Source organism: Pipistrellus kuhlii, unplaced genomic scaffold, assembly GCF_014108245.1.
Source record: "Pipistrellus kuhlii isolate mPipKuh1 unplaced genomic scaffold, mPipKuh1.p scaffold_m20_p_1, whole genome shotgun sequence".
Taxonomy (NCBI): Eukaryota; Metazoa; Chordata; class Mammalia; order Chiroptera; family Vespertilionidae; genus Pipistrellus; species Pipistrellus kuhlii.
The window spans coordinates 22,093,199-22,113,201 of NW_023425404.1; the positions used below are offsets into that span (position 1 = coordinate 22,093,199).

The 20,003-nt window shown below is 36.4% G+C and overlaps 1 protein-coding gene and 1 non-coding gene across 4 annotated transcripts in view; one reads left to right on the plus strand and one right to left on the minus strand.

Moving 5' to 3' along the window:
• The window catches only part of MNAT1 (MNAT1 component of CDK activating kinase), a 154,246-nt gene that overhangs the window by 28,222 nt on the left and 106,021 nt on the right, over nucleotides 1-20,003 (minus strand). The window contains exon 8 of one of the 3 annotated variants that reach the window (XM_045580003.1): nucleotides 2,370-2,420. The exons of the other annotated variants lie outside the window; for them this stretch is intronic. Coding sequence (XP_045435959.1) covers nucleotides 2,408-2,420 — 13 coding nt within the window. The 3' untranslated portion in view covers nucleotides 2,370-2,407. Of the gene's footprint in view, nucleotides 1-2,369; nucleotides 2,421-20,003 lie in introns of those variants that run through there. 3 annotated transcript variants of the gene reach the window in all.
• Nucleotides 8,939-9,044, plus strand: LOC118709805. The gene has a single exon (XR_004985143.1). It is a non-coding gene; the product is annotated as a U6 spliceosomal RNA (small nuclear RNA).

The following is a 20,003-nucleotide window of genomic DNA, read 5'->3' on the forward strand; positions in this document are numbered from 1 at the left end:
TGGCAAATACTAATAAGAAGGCTAATTGAACATATTGCTATAGTTTGTTTATAAGTTTAAAATAAGCCACTTTTAATAGGAATATAAAAGAAACCTATACAATAATAAAGGAGTAATCCTCTAAAAAGATTTAATAAATTTGCATGCACCTAACAAGTAGCCCCAAAGCATATGAAGAAAAATAACTGTATCTTTCTATATTAGTTTTTTATAGTGAGTCAGATAATTTCTTTTGAATAACCTGTCACTTATAAAATGTGACATTTTAATGAAAATTATAAAATAGTAATGTTTTAAATTTACTTTTAGAGTAGAAAAAAAAAGACAATCTCTTTTTCTTATAACTCATGATATTACCTTCTAAATATATTTGAAATTAACTTCCCAAAAATGTTCATGATCAATAAACTAGCCTCCCTTGCCTTCAGCTTTGCTACCTAGTATACAACCCTGATCCATGACATCTATAAAGTGCTATACTAACTACCCTTCTACAAGAATGTTTCATAGTCACCTCCCTACTTAACACTTTTTAATTAGTCTCCCACAATCTATAGTATAATAAAATCCAAATTCTTCAGCTTATCTATTTCTCCATTCTCATTTCCCAGGATCTCTTCTCCCTAATCCCTCCCCCACCAATATTTTCTATCCTAGCATCCACAGTCTATTGGATCAGGCTTCGGAGCCTTATAAACTTTTCTTTCTACTTAGAATGTTTTTCTCCTTCTAACAGTCTGGCAAATAGCTAGTCATCCTTTGCACCCTACAGACACCACTTTTTGCAAAAGTTTTCTCAGATCAAATTTCCACTCTCCCTCCAAAATAAACATAATGACTGCCTCTTGTATGCTATTTCTGAATTTTATCCCACTTTTAACATAATTCTATTCTGCATTTTTTATATTTTAAAAGGTTTGTAAAATAAGCTTTAGATTGGAAAATCCTTATGTCAGTTTATAGTTTTTATTTCTATCCTAATATAAAATGTTTAAGACTTGCTATAGTTATAAAAAAAATGACAAGAAAAGGGAAAATAAATAAAGGGGTCACAAAAACAGTTTCAAGACTGGATACAATGAAAACAATTCTAATGTGGAATACTTATTAAATAGTGACAACATACTTTAATAGAAATAAGAACTAGGAGAGCTTTATATACTGAGTGAACAAAAAAAGTAAAACTAAATACTTTTTATATTAATAATCTGACCCTTTTTTAATGAATAAATGTTTCCTCAGATACTAGTAGTCTACTTTTTACACGCTAGCACTTTAGAACATTTAAAATATACACCTTCTGATAAACGGGAACCCTTTGCTAATCAATTTCAAGTGGATTCAAGCATAATTAGGAAAATAACATAGATACCTTATTATGCAATAAGAAAATAACTTCCAATGCCTTTTTAAAAAATATCAGAAGCAAAAGGGATTCTTCATAACCTATATGGCAGTAGATTTCTCATACAATATAATCAGAAATGTAAAATTAATTCTTAAAAATTACAAAGTTCTTATTTCTAAGAAATCTACAACACAGTAAGTCCTTTTATCTACAAATCACTTCCATACTACAGGACTGTATAAACTAAAAGTCTTTGATGAGCAAGGGCACCTGGCTGACCATTTGTCATTTTCTGAGCCAGTTAACTGTCTACCTTCTCAACACTACAATACAGAAAACATTCTACCTCCTTCAATAGTTAATACATTCTGCTTCACTCATATTTCTAGGTCCAAATCACCAGATGTGATAAATTATGAGCTAATCATAGAAATGCAAGAAATAACTGTAAGTAAGCATTTTAATAGTTGCAGGGAAAGCAAGGACACTGCAGTCCTAGCTAGAGATCATTCTATGTGCATAAACTGTATGGATAACACTTTATAATTCCATGATGCCCCAACTCCTATCCCCAACTGAAATTCCTGTGGAACTTTAAGCCTGTGTGAATCTGTTCCAAAGTAGAAAGAATATACACTTTGAAGTTCTTTGTTTAAATCTTTTTTTTCCAAAACTCTGTGGCTTTGGAAAGTTATTTAGCCTCTTTTAAAGCCCTGTCTCCTTATCTATAAAATCATGACAATTTACCAATCAGAGGGTTGTTGTGCAATGAATTAATGTAATATAAATGGAAGGAAGGAAGGAAGGAAGGAAGGAAGGAAGGAAGGAAGGAAGGAAGGAAGGAGGGAGGGAGGGAGGGAGGGAGGGAGGGAGGGAGGGAGGGAGGGAGGGAGGGAGGGAGGGAGGGGAGGGGAGGGGAGGGGAGGGGAGGGGAGGGGAGGGGAGGGGAGGGGAGGGGAGGGGAGGGGAGGGGAGGGAGGAAGGAGGGGAGGGGAGAGAGGAAGGAAGAAGGAAAAAGAAAACAATTTACCTAGATGATTTCTGGGGTTCATTTAAAACTCAGTTAAATTTTCTACAATATACAAGATGAATTATTAAGATTTAATAAACACCCAAGTTACAAACCAGAAGAACCGTATACAAGTTGGTTTTTCCAAATCAGAACTACCCATTCTCTTTAAATCATACCCTAGTATTATTTAACACATACATTTTTTGCTGGTATCAATGAGTACATGGTTAAAACATTTACCAGATGCTTTTCCTTTTTAAGATTCCTATCTAACTGCAGTGGGTGTGGAAGTAGAACTTGGTAGTGGTGGTGGTGGTGGCGGCAGTGGTGAGGACAACAGTTACCATTGATTAAGGGCTTATTATATGCCCAATATTATCCTAAGCCCCTTAATATTTTATCTCATTGTTCCACACAACAACCCTACAAAGTAGGTATTACATTTCCCAATTTAAGATGTGAGGAAACTAAAGCTTACAGAGGTTATGCCATTTGTGAAATGTGATGGAGTAAGTTTTAGAACCTACTAAGCATGACAACTCCATATCTTCCCTCACATTTATGCCTTAATTTTACCATCTACAATGCAGATAAATAAATAAATAAATAAATAAATAAATAAATAAATAAATAATCAACAAATAGAAATGTACTCAGGTACAGATAATTCTACTTTCCAGAATCCCTTTCAGGAAAAGCACTATTTGTTTGTACTCTTTATTTGTCTCAAAGGAAACCCTTGATAATGTGGGGAAGGTGAAATACCTTGCCCTCCTAATAACACTTAAATGTGGGAGAAATTGGCCTCCATGAGATAAGGAAAGAAATTTCTTTAAGTTACTAAAAAGAGGAAAGAAAAGGGGAGAGAGATGGGAGAGAGAAGAGGTGAAATGCAAACAAAGTGACACAATATTGTAGTTGCAGGTAGGTGATATGATCCCTCCTTTTGTAACCCTTAAATCTTCGGGAAAATGTGAGCAGACTTCTGGAGAGTCCACAAAAAGACAAAGTTGTATATCTAAGGGTATGAAAAAGTTCTATATCTACAGGGTGAGAGAGAACCTCTTAAAGGAATACCACATCACAGAGTTAGAGCAGAGAGGTAAACAAGAGAAAGCAACTAAATTATGAGGAGGACTGTAGGTGCCAATTTTTAAAAAAAATCTTTATTGTTCAGATTATTACAGATGTTCATCTTTTTCTCCCCATAGGTCCCCTCCACCTGGTTCCCATGCCACTACAGGCATTCCCCCCAACCCCACTGACCTTGCACATAGGTATAAACTATTTGTCCAATCTCTTCCAACACCCCCCACAACCACTTCCCCCAGAGAATTGTCAATCTGCCCCTGATTCTATTACATTCAACAGTCTGTTCTGTTCATCAGGTTTTTTTATTCATTTGATTTTTAGGTTCACTTGTTGATAAAAATGTATTTGTTGTCACATTGTTGTTCATAATTTTTTATCTTTACCATTTTCTTCTTCGTCTTCTTAAGAAATACCCTCCAGCACTTCATATAATACTGGTTTGGAAGTGATGAACTCCTTTAGCTTTTTCTTGTCTGTGAAGCTCTTTATCTAAGCTTCAATTCTAAATGACAGCTTTGCTGGGTAGAGTAATCTTGGTTGTAGGTTCTTGGTATTCATCACTCTGTATATTTCTTGTCACTCCTTTCTGGCCTGCATAGTTTCTGTTGAGAAATCAGCTAACAGTCATATGGATACTCCCTTGTAGGTAACCGTTTTTCTTTTGCTGCTTTCAATATTCTCTCTTTGTCTTTTGCCCTTGGCATTTTAATTATGATGTGTCTTGGTGTGGTCCTCTTTGGATTCCTCTTGTTTGGAATTCTCTGCGCTTCCTGGATTTGTAAGTTTCTTTCTTTCACCAGGTAGGGGAAGTTTTCTGTCATTATTTCTTCAAATAAGTTTTCAGTATCTTGCTTTCTCTCTTCTTCTGGCACCCCCATCATTCTGATTTTGGTATGCCTGAAGTTATCCCAGAGGCTCCTTAGACTATCTTCATATATTTTGATTCATTTTTCTTTTTGCTTTTCTGGTTGGGTGTTTTTTGCTTTTTGGTATTTCAAATCTTTGACTTGATTCTTCAGATCCTCTAGTCTGCTGTTGGATTTCTGTATATTATTCTTTATTTCAGTCAGTGTATACTTAATTTCTGACTGGTCCTTTTTCATATCCTGAGGGTCTCACTAAATTTCTTGGAGGTTTCCAGAAGATTCTTGAGTAACCTTATAACCATGGTTTTGAACTCTATATCCAGTATTTTTATTTCTTCCATTTCTTTCATTTGTGACTTGTTTCTTTGTCTCTGCATTTTGGCTGCTTCCCTGTGTTTGTTTCTATGTACTGTGTAGCTGCTAAGTCTCTTTGAGTTGACAGAGTGGCCTTGTGGTGGGTGTCCTATAGTTCACCTCATGGGTTGTTTGCACAGTCTTGTAGTTAACCCTTGATTGCTATTGGTATTACTGGGAGGAACTGACCTCCAGACCAATTGGCTGTGATGACCAGTTGTGTCAACCCTGAAAGATCTTTTGCACAGGAGATACCCTTATGGGGCAGGACTTGCTTCAGTGGGGATTTGGTGCTCAATGAGTCTGCCCCTTGAGTATGTCTCATAGATGTGAAGAGCTGTAATCTGGTATGGTCTCACTCTGACCACTGGGTACACTGGCTCTTGGATCTCCAAGGAGGTGCAAGGACAGCCACTGTCTAGGGCCGCCCAACAGGAACTATAGAAACATCTGCAGATTCCTCCTCTTTGTATGGGGTTTGGAAGTGCCCAGACGAGGCCCAGCTGTGAAGCAAGGCAGGCTACTGCTGCTGGGCCTTGGGCTTTCTTTTGGAAGCTCTGGGGCTCTCTGACCCAGCTGCAGTTTGACAGGTTTTAAGAGGAGAAAGGACAGGCCATTCATATGCAAAAGCCAATGTGTACAGCTTGGGTAGGGTTGTAAATTGGGTGTAGTGGGGTCTCTGGGAATCACCAGGGTAGAGCAAACAGCCATAGCTGCCAGTAAGCACTGCAATGGAGAAGTCCCCGGGTCTCTGCATCCCGCGGCCCCGTTAAGGAACAATGATCACTATGAACACCTCTGAGAGAAAGCCACCCTCACATTCCTGTCCCAATGCGAGGAAGTCCAGTTTCTACCCCAGAGTCTCCCCCGGAACTGGAGTTCAGAACAATCGGGAGCTTGTGTCTCTTTCCCAATTAAAAGAGCAGAGCATCCAGGTGCCAGCACATTCCATACCTCCCCACCTCTTACCAGTCCCAATGCACTTCCTTCACCTCTCTAGTTGTGGAACTTCCACCCAGCCAGCTTTCCTGCGGTTCTGGGTGATAGTTGTTCTGCCTTTTAGTTGTAATTTTGATTATGAGAGGCAGCAAGTACAGGTGTTTACCTATGCCGCCATCTTGGTTCTCCCATTCTTTTTATTAAGTAACAAAGAAGGACATATCTTTTCCTCCTATGACAGACAACTAAAACTGTCATTAAATAAAAAAATGGGGAATTAGTCATTCATGTCCCTTCCCCTTTATCCTTACATTTTTCCTTAAATTCTTACCTGTAATTTTGCCATGGTTTCATTAAGAGTCTCAATGTAATAACTGAAAACTTCCTATCTGCTCAATTATTAGGACACCATAGTAGTTTTCCTCAAAGATAAACTAAATCTTTATTTAAGTAATTAGAAAGCAAATGCTTACACTTAACTAAATGCCAAAACTATGAGGAAAAAATGGCAATACAACCATTTATCATTGAATTAATATACATAGTTGATCAGATTGGGGATGGGGAAAGAAAGAAAAGGTAAGAAAACTCAATAGACCTAAAAACAGTATAATATTAATAAATTCTAAGGGAATAGACTTTCCACATAGCACTTTTATATTCTACCAGTCAATATTCTAGGGTTTTACATATAATACCTCATGTGGTACTCAAAACAACCTTAGAAGATAGGTGCTATTATGTCTATTTTATAAAGAAGAAACTGACACTGAATGATTAAGTAACTTACTTAGGATTATAATCAAGCAAGGACAGTTAGGATTTAAACCTCAGCAATCTAACTCCAAAAACCCTCCTCACAACAGCTGTACTGTGCTATAACTTATTATTTACAAAGTAATTTACATGTCTTAAAGATTTGTTTTTAAGATTACTGATATAGCCCAGCTGCATGGCTCTGTGGTTGAGCATCAACCTATGAACCAGGAGGTCACAGTTCGATTTCGGTCAGGGAACAGGCTCAATCCCCATCAGGGGCTTGCAGGAGGCAGCTGGTCATCATTGATATACATGTATTTCTCTCTGAAATCAATAAACATATATTTTTAAAAGATTACTTATCAAATCAAATTTTCTGAAAATAAATTATAATATAGCACATGAAATTATGGTGCAAAATCACTAATATTTAGCTATTTAGAAACGAGCATAACCTCTGACATATGGCTTTAAAAATGATAAATGCTAGCCCTGGCAAGGTAGCTTAGTTGGTTAGAGAGTTATCCCAATATACCAGGGTTGCATTTTTTAAATGGCAAATGCTGAGCATTACAGATAAGAAACAGTTAAACAACAACTCTATGGTATGCTTAACTGTCTTAGGAATTAATGTCAATGGTGCAGACTAAGATTCTTAAATAAGTGACATTAAACATGGGTATTACACTTATAGCATTTAACTCTTTAAAAGTAATGTCCTAAAAGGATAAACTAAAAGGCATCTAACACATAAGAGAATACAAAGTAAAAAACAAATAGCTAAAATACATGAATATTCCACCTGTAGTATTTCCTTGAGCCACATAATTATTATTAGATCTCTAAGGAAAGGGGGGGAAGCCCAAAATTTCTAAAAATGGTAACTCCTTCCTAAACACAAAATAAAATGCTAAACGAAGTGAAATTAACAGTTCTGAAATGCAATTAAATTTATGATGAAGCAACACTGAACACTCATGGCATACTAAGATTGTTGTAGTTTTGCAAGAAAAAACAAACAAACAAACAAAAACACTAAATATAATTCTCTTAGAAAAATATTTTTAAATGAAACACATTTTAAGAAATAAAAATAAACTAATTTATCAGTCTAATTTTAGGCTGCACTTAACATAAGAAAAAAGGTAATGGAACTTAAATAAAACTTGTTTGAGAGAATCACTTGCCAAAATTAAGTAATAATAAATTCCTGCTGTCGTTGGGTGCTAAAGTATTAGTACTAAAAGAAAGTGACTGCATGCTTTGGTAAGAAAACTTCATTTTTCCCATCTGCAACTGGAACCAATATCATGCCAATTTGAAAGTAACTGTCTTTTATAAAGCTACAAAGCAGGAAGTAGAAATGAAAAATGCAGTTGTGTCCATAAAATGAAAGGGATCCTGTCATTTTTTTTCCTGTTGGATATCCTAAATCAAATAAATTACGGAAAATAAAATAAAAAACAAATGTCAATTTAAAAAATCTACTGATCATCAGAAAAGTAAAATTAACATAATAATAACTAATATTAAGAGGTTCAACTTGTTTTAAAAAAATAAAGCTGTGATTTTTAAACATTAAAGCAAATTTATACAAGTAGAAATACACCAAATGATTAAAAGAGATTTTGCCATTAAAAAAAATTTTTTTTAATTGATTTTCAGAAAGAGAGGAATAGAGAGAAACATCAATGCCAGAACAACACATGGAATGGCTGCCACCCACCAGAAATTGAGCCCGTAACATGGGCATGTGCCCCTACCAGCAATTGAACCAGCAACCCTTTGGTGTACCAGATGACCCTCAACCAACTAAGCCACACTGGGTAGGGCCAGATTTTGCCATTTTTAAACATGATGGAGAATGGCTCTGGACACTCAGTGAAGATGATACTGCCCCCCCCAACCCAATTAAGAAAACAAAAACAAAAGGAAAATGAGCAGGTATGGAATGTCAACTTGATACAGTAATATATTTTGTGTCACTGACTGTATTTCTTACAAAATTTACATATTTATAATCTCAGATTATCAACAAGCATAACTGAGTAAAATGACAAACCCAAACATGGTCTTTGAAAGAGTTTTTGGTCTCCTGGGACAGATCACCAGCTGCAGAATGAAGAACAAAATAAAGAAAAAAAGAAAAAAAAACTTTGCTTGTCTAGACAGGAAAGTCCAAAATACAAACCAAAAATAAAGACATACTACATGGGGGTAGAAAATTGACAATCCTATATAATAAAAGGCTAATATGTAAATTGTCCCCTCGACCGGGAGTTCAACTAGGGGTTCAACCAGAAGGTGGGGCCAGCCTGTCAACCTCCTGTGTCCCCTCCCGCTGGTCTGATCAATTGGGGCAGGCTGACAGGACCCCACCATGCACAAATTCATGCACCAGGCCTATAGTTAAATATAAAATGGGTGAAAACTAATGACCTTATAATTTGAAGTTTGTAGTAAAAATAAGTTTGAACATTCTAGAAATGGAAAATATTTAAATACAAACTATCCTATGAACAAATAGCATGCTTAATTCCTAAAATCATTAAACAAAACATTTAGATAGTGCTCACTTCGCAGCACATATACTAAAATTGGAACAACACAAAGAAGATTAGCATGGCCCCTGCACAAAGATGACACGCAAATTTATGAAGCATTCCATATTTTAAAAAATAAATAAATCCATAATAATAAAAGCATAATATGCTAATTAGACCAGACATCCTTCCGAATGAAACCGGGGCTACAAGGGAGGGAGGGAAACCCAGATCTATGGTGCCAGACGAGGCCGGAGGGAAGCCCGGGTCCAGGGTACCTGCCAGTGGTGGCAGCCGAATTTCATGCTTCGGGCCTCTAGTAAATAAATAAAACATTTAGATACTTAGCTGTTTAATAAAAATAATTAATTCACCTTTTTTTAAAAAACTGATTTTGAGAGTGTTTAAAAATATTTTACCTAGACAACTATGCAATTCTTCTCTGGCACCAACTGCACAACTATCATGAACATTAAGGGTTTCTGCATATTAAATGAACAAGTTAGGTCTAAGATATTTATCTATAGACAGATTTCTAAAATAAAAAGGACACTAAGCCAAAAATTGGAGAAATATCATGAACACAAATATCATGAACAGCATTAAGTTGCCACCCCCCTACTCTTCGCAATGCTGCAATGGGCTTTATTATGACAGAAGTTTTTACTTTCTACCTACTTTGGTCACACCCAGCAGCTGTGGCAAATGGTGGTGGTGAATCAGAAGGAAGTGGCAGCTGCACATATTCTCTGGCAGCAGAATAAATGTGGTCCTTGTCCCCCACTGACTTCTCTTCCTGCCCCCACATAGTAGACAACAAGAGTGAGCAGGGAGAAAGAAAGCCTGAAGCAGCTGCCTTAATCATTCAGATGCTTCTGCAGCTCTCACACACAGTCTTATGTCCCACTGTCATATTCTGCAGGCCATGCAAAACTTTTAAAGGAGGCCTTCTCCCTCTGAAAGTCATCATAATTGTCCAGACATTCAAGCCAAAAAACATAGCATTTTCCTAGACTATTCTTCACTTGCATGTGAAGTTAGCTGTCAAATCCTACTAATTCTATCCCTTAAGTCTCAAATTCACTCTCTTAATTCCATCCTCACTTTTCAGATGTTTCTGTTTTTGGCTCTCTATGCCCCCCCCCCCCCCCCCAGCCTACTCAAATACATCCTCACATTGCTGCCTTCAGAAGTATTTTTCTAAAATGTAAATCTGAGTATGTCACCTATTAAAAATTCTTCAACAGCTCCCTGTAACTAAAAATGCATGGTCCAGAGACCAGCTAAAGCTATAAGGAAAAGTGGTTTTGCTACCATGATTTAAGACACACAGAAATAAAAGGAAAAACGTGTTTCATCCCAAATAGTTAATATGGCAAATAAGACCCTATTATATGGACTCCAACTAGCTTCTTGTCCCTCTGTTACAACCCCTTTGGACTAGCCAGACTGAACTACTTATATTTCCACCATGCTCTTTCAAATCTCTCTCCTTCTTGTCTATGTATGCACTACAGGTTCAAATTTGTCCTTTAAAATAGAGATGGAATTCCATCATCTCCACAAAGCCTTCCTTGACAGTCTCCCATATATTGGTATGCTTGCTTACATAAGAGGCTCCTTTTCCAGATGTCAGCTCTTGAAGGAGGAACCATGGGTGACTGATGTTCATAACTTTAGTACCCAGCAGGATTACATTTAATATACTTTAGGAGGAAGAAGAATCTTGGCATTTGGCACTCTCATACCTCTTTCTGCTATGCCTAAGTGGTCTTCTGTTTAAAAGGTCATTTCAGAACATCTGTGCTTTCAAGACACTTTGGGATGAGATGGGATATGATACATTGAATGGAAAAACTTAAAATGAATAAGAGATGTTTCCATGTTTAGAATAATTTACAGTCTACAGGGGAAAATGGACTAAAAAATATAAGGAAGAAAGATAAGTCTTTAGTAACAAGGATTTTGAAGGAGGATGTCTTCTTAAGCAAATACTCTGGAATTAATTGATGACAGTCTTTGTAACACAGCCAAAACTAAACACTGCATCAATGACCTCTAATTTTTGACCTGGAAAAGTAATTAAGGGAGCCAGTTTTGCTTTACCAAGGCATGTTATATTTTTCTGACCTTTGGATACAAAGATTTTGGGTTTGAAGATCGAAACAAAGTTTAGACTTCTTGACATTGGAAATTTAGGTGTTTGCTTACTTTGAGGTTGAAAGAGGGTGGTTCCTGTCAAAATGTTTCCTTGCTAAGGATCTTGGAACTAAAACAGTACTAATAAATATTTTTAAAGATTTAATTATAAATTGACAGAAAAGATGTGATATGTTACCTTATAGTTACCACATTTAAAATTAAACATTCCTCAAACATAATACACACCACTGTCTAACACTCACTATTCCAGGTAGGTCCAAAGCTAAAAATGTAATTCAGAAAAAGAAAAGACAACATTCCTCAGATCAAAGGAAAATTCAGGGACTCAATAATCACATAACTTTGCTTATAGTGAGAATTACTGGGGATAATATGTAAAACACCTGGCTTTTTAAAGGGAATTCAAACAAGAAAGTGAGGAGATAGAAGAAGAGGGCTAGGTAGTCAGAGACTGGGACCAGCAGTGGGGGGTGGGGTGGGGGGGTAAAGAACAAGGGAACCTTACTAACCGGGAGAAGGCGACCCAGCTGGGGAGAAAGAAGGGTGCACACAGGAGGCATCAGCTTTAAAATGCATGGATGCTGCCAGCCAGCATGGCTCACTAATTGAACATCGACCTTTGACCACAAGATCACAGTTTGACTTCTGGTCAGGGCACATGCCCAGGTTATGGCTTGATACCCAGAATGTGATATACAGAGGCATCCAATCAATGATTCTCTCTCACCATTGATGTTTCTATCTCTCTCTCCCTCTCCCTTCCTCTCTGAAATCAATAAAAATATTTTAAATAACTAAAAAATTAAATAAATTAGTACACAAATAAATAAAATGTATGGATGTTGTTAAGACAGGCAGTTTGCAGATAACCAATCACAAGGCAGTGAGGCATATAATCAATCCCAAAAATGTTGCTAAGCCAGAATTCTTTTAAATGACCAATCAGGAGCCAGCAAAGCATATATCCATCCCTAGACAAAAAAGCATGCTCTCCCCTTCTCTCTCTGGTGCACTGGGTTCCTGGCTCTCCTATGGCAGCAGATATGCTCCCTTGCACCTACATGGTTTATGACTATGTGGGACTCCACACATGGACTAATGGACTTCATAATTAGCTTGGATACTGAATTGCACCCGGCTGCAACATGGAACCGATTCTAGACACTGGCCTGCCATTGGAACCCCAGGTGCAGCTTTTCCAGGACTGGCTTCTCTCAATAAACTTTGCTTCAGCTCACCGTTTTTGTCTGCAAATTTTTGTCTGCGAGACAACAAACTCAACCACCATATTTTGGTTTCAAGAGGATATTATTTTCAATAAATAGTATTGGAATAGTTGGGTATCTATGTGCAAAAAAGATGAACTTGGATCTATAAATCACACAATACACAAAAATTAACTAGACATAGATCAGATACCTAAATATAGGAGTTAAAACTTATAAAGGAAAACAGCAGGAAATCTTCATGGCCTTCAGTTAGGCAAAGGTGTGTTAGATAGGACACACAATGAAAGAAAAGAATTGATAAGGTGAACTTCATCAAAATTCAATTTATACTCTAATGGACACCATCAAAAAATGAAGATACACTACACTTGGGGAGAAAATACCGACAAGTTACATATCTAATAACAAATTGGTATCTAGAACATATAAAGAACGCTTATAACTTAATAAGACAAATGACCAAATTTTAAAGCAAGTAAAAGATTTAAATAAACATTCCAACAAAGATGATGTTAAACGGTTAATAGGAATATAAAAAGTTGCTCAACATCATTAGTCATTAGAGAAGTACAAATTAAATCTGCAATGGGTTACCACTTTCACTCACTAGAATGGTTAAAATCAAAATGACAAGTAATACTATAATTGGACCATGCACACACCTGGGCAAACGGCAATAGCTTCTCAGAAATGTATTCTATTTTGGGGATTAAAAACATTTTGCAACTTTTCAAAAGCCCATCCAACTCTTCCTTTACCACATTTTTTTTTTTTTTTTGACAGAGAATAATAAAATTTACCAAATGGGTAACGCATGTGCCTGTGTTTTCTGTCTAGGCTTAAGTGAGTATCCCAACTTGAGGGTCATTTCCAGAGGCAAATAAAGAAAAGGTCCCCTCAGGGAAGGAATTGTATCTTTGAAAGCCACAACATTAGAAAACTTGTTTCTCCTTTTGAATATGTAAATCAACACTCTTTATAGAAAAAACTAGAGGCTTGGGGGGGGGGGGGTGTCCTCAACTCAGCCTGCACCCTCTCACAATCTGGGACCCCTTAGGGTATGTCTGACTGGCAGTTTGGGCCTGATCTCAGGCCCAAACTGGCAGTCAGACATCCCTCTCAGAATCCAGGACCGTTGGCTCCTAACTGCTCGCTTGCCTGCATGATTGCCCCTAACTGCTCGCCGGCCTGCTGCCTGCCTGCCTGATCGCCCTTAACCACTCACCTGCCTACCTGACTGCCCCCAACTGCTCACCTGCCTGATTGCCCCTAATCACCTCTGCCTGCCTGCCTGATTGCCCCTAACCACCTCTACCTCAGCTCCCCACTGCAACGGCTTCATCCGGAATGATGTCCAGTAGGTCATTCAGCTGTCCAGTCTAATTAGCATATTATACTTCTATTATTATAGATAAGGGTGATTCCTAAGATAATGAATTCACCTCATATCTGGAAAAGACCTTTTAAATGCTAAGGTTTCTAAACAGAGAGTGGGACCAAATAAACAGCATTGTGATTAAAGTCACAATCAAGACTGAAGCTGCATCAAAAGATCTTCATTGCTAAATTATTTCTGACTGAGCCTACTCTGACTTAGTGAACCAGAGGCCTTTACCTCTATACTGGCATATCTGTAATAACATGATATTGTTCTTGAAAGATCTCACATTCTGTTAAAATATACATTAAAATTATGGGTAAAACTGAATTTAGAAAGTGCACACAACACCTATGCAAACTTCATAATCAGAGCACTAACAAAAACATTAACAATCCTCCCAAAAGTATTAGCATAGTTTATGCCAGTGTCGCTCAGTTGGTTGAACATCCTCCCACGCACTGACAGGTCACCAGTTTGATTCCAGGGTTGTGGGCTCAAACCCCAGTAGGAGTCATGTAGAAGGCAGCCAGAAGATGTTTCTTTCTCACATCGATGTTTCCTTCTCTCCCTTTCCCTTCCTCTTTCTTTAAAATCAATAAAAACATATTATTTTTTTAAGTTGGTTAAAGTCCGAATAAAGTAAATGAGAATGAACATCCTGTATAGTACTTTATTCATTTTTCTATGACTTGTTGCACTCAGCTATGTTAATGTATCTTTATGTCTGAGTTCAGCTCCATAGTGGAACACATTTACATGCTGGAAAAAAATCATTCAATCTGTGCACCAGTTGTCAATTCTTCCTCACCCACTCCCTGGCTTGCTTTACACAGACCTCCAATGCTGGACACCTGTCAGTGATCACATTTGTGTCACTCTCTGAGATTATTTATCTCCGTAGAGGTTTAGTACTTTGAGAGTAGAGGAAAAGGGTGCTATTTATCAAGATGGTCTTATAACACAACAGAGAAATTTAATATATTTCTATTTCTTAATTTTTGCATTTTTAATTGAAAAAAAAAATATATATATATATATATTTGTTGTTCCACCCATATACGCATTCTTTTGGTTGATTCTTGTATGTGCCCTGATTGGGGATTAAACCCACAATCTTGGCTTATCAGGAAGATACTAACCAACTGAGCTGCCTAAGGCTTTTTTTTATTTTTTTTTATGTTTTTATTGATTTCAGAGAGAGGAAGGGAGAAGGAGAGGAAGATAAAAACATCAATGATGAGAGAGAAAGATTGATCAGCTGCCCCCTACTGGGGACCAAGAGAGCAACATGGGCAATGCTCTGACAGGGAATCTCACAGGTCACCTCTTGGTGCATGGGATGATGCTCAACCAACTGAACCACACAGGTCGGACCAGGTCTTATCTCTTAATTTTAAAATTGGCTGAAAGAATATTTCATTTTTTTCAAATCCAAAAACAATGTCTCTTGATTTAATTTTTCTTACTCAAGCTCTCGATAGAAAAAAAAAATCCCTACATTAATCTACATGACAATTTTGCTGTGATAGAAGGAAACATGGAGTACAATATTTTTTTAAACACAGGCACTGAATTTGAATAGGTCTTTAATGTTGGCACAAATTTATTTATATATGTTTTGAGTAAACTGTAAATTCTATGTTTAAGTAACATACCAACACAGTGAAACAAGGCAAATATCTCACAATTATTTTTTAAAGCTATTATTACTCCCCAGAAATTTAATTATGGTTACAAAGGTTGAAATAAATGTTTTTAACAATAAATGTTATTAACTTACTGATCAAACAAGTTTTCATCATTAAAAAGATGAAACTGCTGAACCAAAACACAGAATTTTTTTTGTTTTATTTTTTAAATTTCTTCTCTTTTAAAGTGGTGGTCATTACATGTATTACTGTTCAGGTGTTTACCAGATGTTAAAAGTCATTTGGCCTCAAATGGGCCTTAAAACATGTTTATCCTTCAATCCAGGGATTTTGCAAATAAAATAATTGAAAAATTACACAAAAATTTAGCAACCATCTATTTATAAAAACCACAAACAAAAAGTGACTTAAATGTCTAATATAGAACTGGTTAAATAAATTATGATATGAAATATTTTAAGTGATACTATGGATAAATATGGAAAATTACAGTAAGTGCAAAGAAGTAACAAATTAATATATCATAAGTATTTTTGTAAAATACAGTGGTGCCTCGCATAAAGAACGCCTCGCACAGCGAACGCTGCACACAACGAACTTCATTTCATGATTCATACAACGAACTTCGTTTCACACAAGGAAGTCGCCCGAGCTTCCACAACCGCTTCGCCCGAGCTGCCACATCGCTGCCGATGTATCCTTCCACGCAGGCACTGCAGGCGGTCGTTAGTCACTGCGCTTAACTTACGCACGTATCGCGGCAATCGTTCTTCATTACGAATTAAATCACGCACGTATCACGGCAGTCGTCCTTTTAAGTTAAACTCAATATTTTTTTTATATCATGATGTATATAAATAAAAATAATAACAAAAAATTTATCTTTTTTTATGTCATCTTAGCATATTTTATGCTACAGAACGAATTATTTTTTTTAACATATATTGTTATGGGAAAACGCGTTTCACATAACGAACTTTTCGCATAACAAACTTGCTCCTGGAACGAATTAAGTTCGTTGTGTGAGGCACCACTGTATACATTATATAAGAAAATAGGAAAAGGTCTAGGAGGCTATTTTCCAAGGCTATACCAGTAGTTCTCAAAGTGTATCCCCAATCAACATCAGTATCATTTGGAAACTTGTTCAAAATGAAAATTCTGGGGCCCCACTCTCATCTCACTGTATCAGAAATCCTGGAGGCAGGCCCAAGCAATCTGTGTTTAAGTAAATTCCAAGTGATTCTGATGTATGCCAAAGTTACTCTAGATCCTTTATTGGGATCAAGATCCCATTGAAACTGATGAAAACTATTAATTTTTCTCCAAAAAAGAGTTCATTAAGAAAAATGCTCCATTTTACACATATTTCAAAGACAAACATAAAGCAGAGGGTATCTACAGTAGTACAATACTATTCCCAAATATATCATATTCTATACTGAGTCCTAGGACTCTTACTTAACAATAAATAATGCATACTTCTTATGTATAAGTTACCAAAATTAAATTGAGAAAAATGAAAGAACCAGAAAACTGTAAATGAACCCATCAAATCAAAACCCTTTCTGATTTGTCTTCCAAGGCTCACATAAAATCTCCTATTTGGATTTAACTTTCTAAAATTCTGAACTTTACTATTTATAGGTTGGACTAGTGGCCTTTGCAATAGAGAATTCTCACATGATCACTTTTCCATTTGACTATCAACCTGTTCTTTCTGGCCTTAAGACAAAAACTTTTTAGAAAAGTTAAAAAACAAAACACGTTTTTAAAATTCTGAACTGTGAATGTTTTAAAACAATGAGACACAGAACTCACATACCCTAGAATTTAAGCAGATCCCTGAATTCCTTTCAGCTTATAGTAAGAACTAATATCAAACTACAGAGACTTCAATAAGGGGAAAAGACTAAAAAATAAATAGGCATTCGGTTATTATCTCTTAATTTTATTTTTCCATATCAACTGCAGGTTTCTGTATAACATGCATTTCCTATGATAAGAAATTTGAATCATATAAAAACATTAGTTATTCTAAGAAAAATATTCAAATGCTTTTTTAAAAACACTATATGCACACCTGCTATTCTCCTATCAATCCAAGCAGGAAACCATTTCTCCTCTACATCATGAGCAATAGAAAAGTACTTATTAAAACATTAATCACAGTCCATTATATTCTGACTCGCTGCCAAAAGTTCCCATTACATCACCAAAAATATCTATTAACCAAAACCTGCTTCTGACAAGTTACAGGAGTGTAGTGTTTAGAATTTAGTAATGTAAAAGTCAGTTTAAAAAGAACAGTTACACAATTGATTTTGCAGTGGCAGCAAAAATGATTCATTTTTTTCCGACATTTATTACCAAAAGGTTGATTTAACTGGTGTTTCTACTGTAAAATTATTATAAAATTATTTTAAATTTCACCTAGCATTATTAAACACATTTACTATTAAAGTATTAAATACAGATGACTGGTTAAAGAATTTCAAACTGTACTGAATATACCACTGTACATAAAACTATATTGTCTTCTGTAAATATGGGCCTTGTTTAGAGCTATGTTTCACAGGAAATTGTAGCAAATGAAAACCATCCCCATTTTTCCACTCCCACTCTTTACGATTTATGTTTTTACATTTAAAACCAGTTACACAGAGAAACGAAAAAAAAAACAAAAAAAAAACATGGTAACATTACCTTCAAATCAAAATAATGACTACTTTGGGCATTCTTATCATGTTAAAATAATTGAAAATTATTAAAAGCAAAGCTTAAATATATTTTGATTCTGTACCAGCAGAACCAACTATCTGGTTTTTCATTGCTGGATTTTTGTTTGAGGAGTAGTGACACTGGATTCTTCCAAACCAGGAAGAAGGGGGTTGACATTTAGATAATAAAATACTAAGAAGAAAAAAAAGCATAGGTAATTATTTCCTGAAAGTAGAGACCACTAATGGCTTATGATTTTGCACATTGAAAAAAATAACTCAATAATTGAAACATGGGTGATTTTTCTTTTGTTTACTTATATTTTCAAAGTTTTTATGTAATGAACATGTATTGCCTTTATAATGGGGAAAACTCAATGAACATATTTATTTCATAGAGGCTCTTAAGAAAGTTACATACTTGTGACGCCAATAATTGGGGAAAACTTAGAAAAAGAAAGGCATACTTGTCTTAACACATTGTATAGAGGGTGGAGCAAAAGCAGGTTTACAGTTGTTCATATGGAAAATAATACAATAATTAATAAATAATTCAAGAATAAACTGTTTTATGTACTCACAACTCTAAACCGACTTTTGCCCCACCCTGTATTATATTGCATCTTCTTTCAACTCTAAATTGTTATAATCTCTATTCTTTCTGAAAACAGGAGTGAATAATTGTTTCAATAGATTGTATAAAAGCTAATGTTTCTCATGCTAGATAATTTAATTGGTAAATTCATGATAGAAGAATTAAGAGAAATTAAAAGCATGAATTATATGTTAGTTAATAAAGAGACAGAAAAAGAAAACAGGCCTAACTTAAAATCATAGAACATGATAATTACAAATTAGCAGGATTCTTTAACCCAAGAGCCAACATGTTTTAAATATGAAAGGTTAAGAGAGTCACCAAGCTACCCATCTATATGTATACATGTGGCTCTTTGGCCCCTTGAGTGTGGCTCTTCCACAAAATACTATGGCCTCTCAGTGGTAGAGCGTTGGTCTGCGGACTGAAAGGTCCCAGGTTCGATTCCGGTCAAGGACATGTATGTTGGTTGCGGGCACATCCCCGGTAGGGGGTGTGCAAGAGGCAGCTGGTCGATGTTTCTCTCTCATTGATGTTTCTAGCTCTCTATCTATCTCCCTTCCTCTCTGTAAAAAATCAAGAAAATATATTTATAAAAAAAAAATACTATGGCAGAGGCAAGACTATTTTGAAGAAGTGGCATTAGAAGTTTAAAAAATGTGGCTCTCAAAAGAAATTTCAATTGTTGTAATATTGATATTTGGCTCTGTTGACTAATGAGTTTGCCGACCCCTGGCCTAAGCGACCATTCGACAGTTCGACTGTTTGACCAGTAGCTATGATGCATAGTGACCACCAGGGGGAAGACGCTCAACACACAGGCATGAAAGCATGGAAGAGACTGATGAATCTCAGAAGGAAGGGGGGTGGTGGGAGGGAAGGAAGAGATTAACCGAATATCTTAAATGCATACTAGAGGCCCAGTGCATGAAATTTGTGCACAGGTAGGGTCCCTAGGCCTAGCCAGCAATCAGAGCCAATCAGAGCCTTCCAGCTGCTGGCTGGGGCCTTCCTTCATTCCACACCACCCCTAGTTATCAGTGCACATCATAGTGAGCGATTAAACTCCCAGTCTCCTGGTCAAACTCCTGCAGGGACAATTTGCATATTAGCCTTTTATATAGATAGACTAGAGGCCCACTGCATGGATTCGTGCATCAGTGGAGTACTCCAGCCTGGCCTGCAGGGATCAGGCCAAACCCATGAACCAGGCTTCCAACATCTCCAACATCATTGCGAGAGGTCACAGATCAGGCCGAGGGACTTCACCAGTGCAAGAATTCATGCACCTAGCCTCTAATAATTTCCTAACAGCTCAATATGCAGATTGTTTTTCTTTTTTAAAAAAACTTT